The sequence below is a fragment of the Pongo abelii genome, chromosome 10 (genome assembly GCF_028885655.2).
Source record: "Pongo abelii isolate AG06213 chromosome 10, NHGRI_mPonAbe1-v2.0_pri, whole genome shotgun sequence".
In the NCBI taxonomy this organism is placed as follows: domain Eukaryota; kingdom Metazoa; phylum Chordata; class Mammalia; order Primates; family Hominidae; genus Pongo; species Pongo abelii.
In genome coordinates, this window is record NC_071995.2 from 60,658,879 (window position 1) to 60,668,677 (window position 9,799).

Consider the following 9,799-nt stretch of genomic DNA (forward strand, 5'->3'; position numbering starts at 1 on the left):
AGGCTGCAGTGAGCTGTGATCTCACCATTGCACTCCAGTCTAAGTGACAGAGCAAGACCCTGTCTCAAAAAATCAATAAATAAAAATAAAACGTTTTAATTTTAAGTAGTTATGTGAAATATCTTACAAATAAATTTAATTTTTCAGGAGTAGATTGCCCTATCGCTTTATTAATTGATAAGTCATGGCAAGAATAACTACAAATTTGATTTGCACACTGAAGTACATATAAATAAAATGATTTTTACTTTTATATGAATTTAAAACTAACATTAACCTTGCATTGTATTGTGTTCAGTATTTTTCAAAAGTTCATCTATTTGTACAAACTTAGTTTAAAAAACAAACATACCTGGCAACTTTAAAATCTTAATGGAAATGATTTCCTATCTCTTTTTTAGGCAACAAGTAACAGAAATTATATTTGTTTTAAAAGCAGTCAGTACTCTTATTGATTCACTTAAGAAAACTCAGCCTGAGAATGGTAAGTGCTTAGAAACTCAGTTATTCTAAATTCGTAACATTTATGTTCTATTTGTGATGGACTTTTGTCTGTTAATTTAACTGAATTATAGGAACATAACAGTCATTAGACTTTTCTCCAATTCTCATGACAACAAAGCATCAAGTCCATTAGGATGTCAATTAAGTAAAATTAATTTGTGATGTTTTCATTTTTTATGAAGCAGTCTACCTGACTTTTTTTTTTTTTTACTATATTGTTCTGAAGTCAGGTTATTGCAAGAACAATCCATATTTCATATATTTTTAATGTAGAAGATAATTGACTTATTTGGGGACAGGTGGAGAAGGGCTTTATCTTCTATTTGTACTGATTTACTTTATAGATACAAACTGTATAAATAACTTTGAATCATTTTTACCATTCTTTCTCATTTGTTTGCCCTTTCTGTTGTTCATTCCTGTCCAGTCCATTCTTTACATGATAGCCAGAAATAATTTTTCTATAGTAGGGCTTTGATCATTTATTTCCTCATCCTCTCAAAGCAAAAAAATATTTTTCATTTACCGTTTCCTACCAAATTGCAAAGAATACTGCAGTCTGACTCCATTCTAGTCACACTTTATTTCCCACAATAGATTTCATTTCCCCTACTCTCCACTAAACTAAAATTCTCAGTCTTCCCAAATTTTTCCACCCTTTTGTTTCTTCCATTATCCAGCTTGTATCGACCTATTTGGAATACCACCCTACTTTTAAACCTTGTTTTTAATCTCTTAAAGGTAAATAATTTGTCTTTTCATTGAATGCAAAGCTTTTTTATGTGTACTTGTCTCGAAGCACTCTATTTGTATTACAATTATGCATGTACATGACTCATCTCCCTTTACATTGTTAAGATTTTTGAGGGGCTTTTCAGACCATGTTTTGTTCTATTTTGAATCCTCTACAACATTGCTTTTCAAAGTGTGGTTTGTTGGACCAGCCATTGATTGGCTTCAACAGTTTTGTTACTGGTCTGGGACAAGATAGTGAGCTGGCATCAGAATATAAATCAGATGTGTCACTAAACACACTGCTTGGTTCAGCTGACATTTTTTTATACAAGAAGACATTGGTAAAGAAGAAAACTGTGTGTTGGTTTACATTCTGGCACAAGCTTCTTATTTTGTAGCAGATTGGCACCTTAAGGAGCATTACTTTTAATATCCAAGAAAAAAGTAGATTCCTAGTAAATTACTAATGAATGAGTTGTAGGATATTTATTCCTATCAACTATTATATAAGTGGAGTAAATACGTATTTTTCTTTTGTTAAAATTCACCCATTGGTACTTTGGCCTAGAAAGGGTATTATACTAAATCTTAAGAGGCAGTACACTTGTCTTTATTCAACCCAAAGGGACGGATGGAATTTCTAAGAAAAAGCCTGGGGCAATGTCCTGAATTTATCCCATTAGAGTTCAGATTTGGGTTTTCTTAAAAAAGTGTTCTGGGCTGGCACAGTGGCTCACACCTGTAATCCCAACACTTTGGGAGCCTGAGGTGGGAGGATTGCTTGAGCCTAGGAGTCTGAGACCATCCTGGACAATGTAGTCAGACCCCATCTTTTTTAAAAAAAAAAAAAGAAGAAAAGAACCAGAATGTGTATAAAGGGAGAAAAGGAAGCAAAAACTCAGTAACTCTTTTTTACAAAGCCAATAGGTTGTATATATAAGGCAGTGTAGTAATAGATGATCTAACTAAATGAATGTTAAAAAATTGTTTAATGGAGTTTGAATTATGTCTCTGGGTCTATGAAGTGAAAATTTAAATTGAATGTAAACATATAAGATGATATAACATTTTAGAAAGCTGTTGGTAAGCTTCATTAAGAAAAAGAATGACTTCATTATTTGTTTTGGGGCTTTTTAGTGAGAGAAGATGCATTTGTTAGACTTATTTTTGTTTGGGGAGATTTTTTGGTTTTTGTCTTTTTTGAGACAGGCTCTCTCTCTGTCACCCAGGCTGGTGCGCAGTGGTGTGATCTGTGCTTACTGCGGCATTGACCTCCTGGGCTCAAGCGATCCTCCCGTCTTAGCCTCCCAAGTAGCTGGGACTGCAGACACGTGCCACCACACTCTGCTAATTGTTTTGTATTTTCAGTAGAGATAGGGTCTTGCCATGTTGGCCAGGCTGGTCTCATACTCCTGAGCTCAAGCAGTCTGCCCACCTTGGCCTCCGAAAGTGCTGGGATTGCAGGCATGAACCACCGCCCCCCAGCCAAGATTTTGTTTTCATCATTTTACTTGATCTTTATTTAAAATTTTAAATAGGTAGTATACATATACATGGTCCAAAAATCCAAAACTGTAAAATGATATACAGGGAAAAGTTTTAATATGATCTTTTCCTTATTCTCTATCTGCCCAGTTCTTACTTTACCACAGACAACCATTTTTATTGGTTTGTGGATCCCTCCAGAAGTTTATTATCTAAATACAAAGTACATATTCTAATACTCCCCCATCCCGGTTTTGTACACAAATGAATATTTGTACACAATGAATTTTGTACATAAATGAATATTTAGACAGAGTCTTGTTCTGTTGCCCAGGCTGGACTGCAGTGGTGCTATCTCAGCTCACTGAAACCTCCGCCTCCCAGGTTTAAACGATTCTCCAGCCTCAGCCTCCCGAGTAGCTGGGACCACCGTGTCTGGCTAATTTTTGTATTTTTAGTAGAAATGAGGTTTCACCATGTTGGCCAGGCCTGACCTCAGGTGATCTGCCCGCCTTGGCCTCCCAAAGTGCTGGAATTACAGGCGTGAGCCACCACGCCAGCCTAAAACATATTTTAATTTAAGAAATTTGAGTTGCTTCCTTTGAGTTTAAGATATCATCTTAACATACTTTTGTGTTTTACTGTAATAAACCGAGGGTTAATTTGGTCAATTGACTCTCCATATGGGACAACCTAGACAGGTTTCAATCCATCTAATCTTTTGTTAAATGATTAGTGTATAAAGTTTCACAGGAGACAACTGAAGCAGAATTTTTAAAACTTCTTAGACAGTGGCTTTTTGACTTTTGTATTCTGTTAAGCAGCAAAATTCTTTTTACAAATGAAATGTGATGTGAATTCCCAACATATTAAAACAGAGAAAAGCAGAACAGCTGCAGCCTGACTCCTCACCCTTAACAATACCCATCAGCCCTATTCCCCATTTCTTCTTATCACACCCACCCTGAGGAAGCCCCTGTTTGGGAAAAGAGGTTAAATTAACAGTATAGCATTTTTCTAAGATATGTACTAAGGCATGAACATTGATGATGTGTGATGTCAGTAGATATTGGATGGAAAGAAAATCCATAATTAAGGGAACACTGGGTTAAAGTTAAATTTGTTCTTTTACTATAAGCCCTTAATAAGTTGATATGAAGAATTAGTCTCCAAAAGGTGAGAGATATGAAACATCTGCCAAACTACTTTATCATGAGCTTTTTCCTAAGAAGTAAATTGAGGAACACTAGTTTGAGAAACACACTTCTTTATTTTACAGTGGAAGAAGTAAGATAAAGAGAAATTAAATGACTTGACCAGGGACACCCATCATTGCCTTATTTCAGAAAGAATTTTAGGCAATTGACACCCAGTAAATTGTAGTGAAAAACAGAATCAAAGCTCTCTACACATAGTATTTATTTTTCTTAAATACTAGAATGCCTCTTAGATTTGAGACTTGTTTCACAAAATTTTAAAAATATCTAAAAGTCTAAAAAAACCTTGCATATTGGGTGCCCAACATTATGCACAATACTTATAGGAAAATATAACTAATTGGGATATAACACTTTTGTCCTTTCAGTAGCAATAGCATTTAGCTGTACTGTTTGTTCATGATCGTGGTGAAGAAGGCAGACATGGTTCCTCCCCACTCAAGTCTACATCTAATGATATACATTAAAGATTAGCAAACAGTACGAGACAAGAATGGATCTGTTTGTGACAGTTTGTAATTAAAAGTAATATCAAGGATATTACTGGGAAAATCATTAAACATATTTTGTATTTCAAAAGATTTCTACTTTTAGCAGACAACTGAAAACGTTATTTTCTAATTCTTGAAATGTACGCTACATCCTCTCACAATTATATTAAAAATGACAAAGATTTGGATTGTTCTGAATTGCTTTGTTAGCTTTCAGAGCCTTCACAAATTGAAATACCATTTAAAATGTACTTTATCAAATTTATTGTTACTGATGACTGCACACTGAGCATATATTTTTTCCCATACCTTATTAAATATAGCAGGAAATCTTTGAAAAATTAAAAAGATAAAAAGATACAAGCTTGTAGAATCTTCATATTTCAGAGTTTTTTCTTTACATTCAGTTTAAAGGATTGTGTTCATGTTAATTGAATAATCTCTGCTATTTAATTCCACCCTTTTGAGGTTTTATACTTTTGCATTACAGTTGATGGAAATACCTGGGCACAAGTAATTGCCTTATACCCAACTTTAGTAGAATGCATCACCTGCTCTTCTTCAGAAGTCTGTTCTGCACTTAAAGAGGCACTAGTTCCTTTTAAGGATTTCATGCAACCACCAGCATCCAGAGTTCAAAATGGAGAATCTTGACCGGCTACAGTATATTTGAAAGAAGGAAGATATTCTAAAAAATGTTTGCTCCTAACTGAGTCTTCTGTGAGAAGGACATTTCTTACTGCAAATAATTCTTGGCAGCTGTTGTTGGCCTCCTTTAAATTCTACTTACCTGAGTTCAGTAATTCATATTACAGGCTTGCACTTCAACAAAGGCTCCTGAATGAACAGCAGTGTAAGGCTTTAATAAATTAAACTGATGGGAGGGATAATTAACACTACAGTATACATGCTACCATATCTCCAGTTGGTGATTTAAAGTGAGCTTATGTACAGTTTGTGGTGTATGTGTTAATGATGTACTTTTTAAAAAGAAGAGATATTTCAATTCAGTCAGAGTTATTAGGCTGGTGTTTTTGCACCCTTTTTCAAGTACAAAATCGTACTAGAATTTTATGCAAGATGGTACTATAACATTCCATATTATCTATAACCAGCCTTTGTTAACAAAGGGAACTGATATAATTGTGTGTATAATAAATGGTACAGTTCTGTATAAAATAGTTGCGTTTATTTAAATTTTAAAAGTATTGATAATGTTAAATGCTTAAAGCTCTATTTATTATTAATACAAAATTGTTTGCTTACATTTTTACTTATAATTTGCCTTCATATGTGGCGGATAAGCTCACCATATGATCATGCAGTTAGCTTCATGCTTATTTTAAATGTATTATTAGTGACCATTAAACATCTGACCAGTGAGGTCATGTGAACACAGCAGCAAATAGTTTATGATTTGCTGATTTTGCAACTTTGAAATATAGGTTCTTAATACATTGATACATATTGTAGCACTATGACTTCATCATACCTCATTTCTTTAAACAGCTCTCCAAGCTTTCACTGAAGTCTGTCTGTTTTTTATATTTGCTGTCTGGATTTTAAAGACTTTTCATATTTTATATTTCTACTGATTTTGTTTCCCCTAACAACATTTGTCACTGTCTTTGAATTATGACCCAGGCAAGATGATTTCAGATTTTCTAAAATCTTGCCTGTGAGGTTTTGTTCATATCAGTGCTTCATTTTGTAATGTCTTCTCAAGAAAAATACCTATGTTAACTCACAAGTATAAAGTATGTGTGTATTATAAAACAATGAAAAGTGTATTTTTGGAGATAGTCAAGCATTTAGAAGTGCAGTGAACTTGCTGTCATGGAGTAAAATGCTAATTATGTTTCACTTTCCTATCCTAGTGAAAAAGAAAAGTGCTCTTGAGTACAATACCTTAATTATTTCTTAAAATACTGACTTTGACCTAGCTCACTGTATTTTTTATTTAATGGATTATAGATTATAGTATTTTTCTTCTGAGTTAAATTTTCATAATTTATGTGAAGACACAAAGATGTTTAAAACAATGATTATTCATAAGAAATCATAATGGTCTTGGTATTATTTTAGTGTATTGGAAGGTCTTTGATCTTAATAGAATTTATAAATTTCAGCTTCTCCAGAATAATCATAAAACTGCAAAAATATATTATAATTGAGTCATGATTGAGATACAGTTTTGAGGCTATTATAATTGTATAATTATTTAATTTGCACTATTAACTGTAAAATGTAAGGTTTTTGAGGGGATATTTTTTATTTACATGAATTACTGAATTTCTATTTTATTATTTCACCTAAAATTAAGGTAAAATATGGCATTTCCTAAGTTCTGCTTTCAGCATTTTCCTTAAAGTTGTAAAAAATCAAACTATGTACTTATTTTCCATATTTGGGTATGTTAAATTGAGGATTAGAAAAATCCACATAATCACTGATAAAGCATTGAAACAGAATAACCCAAGGGTAGCGTACCAATTCAGTAACATGTTAAAAATATTGCTGTGCATTTATTCAAAGGAAAATGGTCTATTCTTGAGAAATAACAGATCAGTTGCAATTAGGATAATTAAATAGTTAAATATGAGTCAAGTGTATGCAATATACATTTATATGAACCGAAGCTTGCTTTATCAGGACCATGCCCTACAGTTCAAAACATAAACATAGTGAATGTGTTAATATCATATAATAAGGTAATAAATGCCAGTCTTAGTGTGAAGCAAGTGGATGACCCCCTTGGTAGTATAATTGGACAGGCTTTTCCTCCAGAATATTTCCTGTCACCCTCCAAGAGTCACTACAGTAATTCATTCCCTTGAGTCAAGCATTCCTCTAGGTTGCATTTTCTAAAATATTCTGATTGCTGGTATGGAACACATTGCCCTTGTCTTGTTAGTATGAATTGGGTTCTCCAGTGATCAGAAGAACTGGGGTGTGTGAAATTATTCGATGCCAGGAGATTCAAAAAGGAAGCTCTCAAAGATAAGATCATTTTATGGCACAATTGAGTCTATAACCAGCCCTTTAAGCAGTAGTAAAAATGTCCTTTGTGATACTTACTAGAAATACTATGAGTTTTTTTTTTTTCTTTTGAGACGGAGTCTCGCTCTGTCACCCAGGCTGGAGTGCAGTGGCATGATCTTGGCTCACTGCAACCTCCGCCTCCCGGGTTCAAGCAATTTCCTGCTTCAGACTTCCAAGTAGCTGGGATTACAGACATGCCACCATGCCAGGCTAATTTTTTTATATTTTTAGTAGAGATGGGGTTTCACCATTTTGGCCATTCTATTCTTGAACTCCTGACCTCAGGTGATCTGCCCGCCTTGGCCTCCCAAAGTGCTGACATTACAGGCGTGAGCTACTGCGCCCAGCCAATACCATGAGTTTTAAGCCTCACATCGTCACTTGTTGTCACTGCCAGTGCCTGTTTTATTCATATTGCTGGACAACAGGCATATGCCACCAATTGTATGATTAATAAAGTCTTTTTCTGGCCATTTTGTCCATTATAAAGGAAATAAACTAATTGTTAACCTGCATAGATTACTTCTCAGTTTCCTATGATGCTACCACTGCCAAGGGAAAAAAAAATACATCATTTTGTAATGTCTTTAGTATTTCTTTATAACTAGTGTTAAGGTTTTGTTAATTTTATTGTATACATTTGTAACATTTATTAGGAGCCTTTTAGGTTCCAAAACAAACAAAAGGCGTAAAAGTCTAGCTTAGAGAGAACCACTTTTCACTTGCTTTCATTTTTAATTTTATTCACTTAACAGCTAACATCTCCCTTGTTTCTTGTTTTTTCCATATATGGTTATCGATTCAACTCTTGCTGTATTCCTTAAATTTGTATGTATCATCAGAAGAAAGAGATGAACAATTTAGTGTAGATATTTTATTCTGGAGAATAATATTCAGTTAAATTATTTCTACAGCAGGCCAGCAACAACTAGATTATTTGTCCTTTCTCAGTATAATTTTAAAGAGCATTTTGTTTTATTGTCACAATTTGGTACCACTAGTCCCAGGTAACCATTGGGCCAAAGGATCAGTTAAGAAACAGTTAAGGATGAATTAGCATAAGTTATGGAACAGTGTTAGAAAACAACTCAAAAGTATATTCTTTATTAATGAGGTGGTCATTATTACATTTGTGTCAATGAAGGGCAATGTAGTTATTTTATAATGACTAATATTTTCTCCCCAAATACAGAATAATTCAGATGGGCAGCCAAGTTTTTGAGAGACTGATGTAGGTGAAGTCTGTCTAGCCAAGGCAGAACACTTACAGGAGTCCCTAACTGTGCCACCCTTGGAATGGGTTAGTGTGCAGGCTCAGAATATTATGGATTACAGTTTTTCAGAGAAAACTACCACAGATGTAGACAAAAATGATCTCTGAAAGAATTGCCAGCAGCCAGGTATGTTCCTTAGATTTCCACTTAGGTTTGGCATTTTGGCAGAGAAGCTAATCTTGTATAAAGTATCACATTTTACTATGCTTAGTGTTCCTGGGTTGTATTTATCTACATTATTAGAGGGAATTTTTATTTTAAAAAAAATTACCATTCATGAGAAGAACGGGAGTTCATGCCACATAGTATTTTACCAATTTATATAAAGTGGGAAAAGTCTTTAATGCTTCATGATCACTTGAATTAAAGTTTTTGTATCTCTGGAAAGTAGAATAGTGCTTTCATTTGAATGAAAAGTGTTTATAGATTCAGAAAGAGAGATAATGTCTTTGTATCTTGATTTATATACAGACCATTTCAGAGGAGGTTAAATGTCTTACAAATCCAATACTTTCTAATGCTCTAACAGTGTTGGCTATTTAAAAGAACATGTGGCAAGTTCTATATGAATATTCTTGGTCATCTTGACTAATTCTGAGGCAATGATGGACAGAGACTCTACCTCTTATTTAACTCTAGGCATGTTGACTTTTCAAAGCGGTTTCCTTATTTCTAAACAGAGATGATGATCAATGAGTTACTAATTCTTTAGAGGAAAAAATGCATAATTTGAGTGTGGAGTTGATTTTAATGACATTAGGGTAATTCAAGTTGTTTGATAAATTTATTACTATATCATAAGAGAGATCTTTGACCATTTTTCTTCCTTTTTCTTGGACATCACTTTCTTCCCTCCCCTTCTCTCTTTTATGTTTTCTTCCTTGTTAAGTTTTATGTTTACGTTACCATCTTTCTTATACTTTCCCCTGATTTTTCTCTTTTAATTCCTCTTTCATTCTCTGCCTCTTCTCTTTCAGTTCTTTCTCTAATTGTGCCTATTCCTTGTTCATAAGAAGTGGAGCTGTTAGTGGTAGAACCACTGCTCATTGCC

The 9,799-nt window shown here is 33.9% G+C and overlaps 1 protein-coding gene across 4 annotated transcripts in view; it reads left to right on the forward strand.

Moving 5' to 3' along the window:
- MON2 (MON2 homolog, regulator of endosome-to-Golgi trafficking) overlaps positions 1 to 7,991 on the forward strand; it is a 127,761-nt gene extending 119,770 nt beyond the window's left edge. For all 4 annotated transcript variants that reach the window (XM_024256975.3, XM_024256974.3, XM_024256976.3 and 1 more), the window contains 2 exons: positions 402 to 484; positions 4,923 to 7,991. In XM_024256975.3, the coding sequence (XP_024112743.2) occupies positions 402 to 484; positions 4,923 to 5,086 (247 nt within the window). In that variant the 3' untranslated portion in view covers positions 5,087 to 7,991. The remainder of the gene's footprint in view (positions 1 to 401; positions 485 to 4,922) is intronic.
- Positions 7,992 to 9,799: the final 1,808 nt, after the last annotated feature.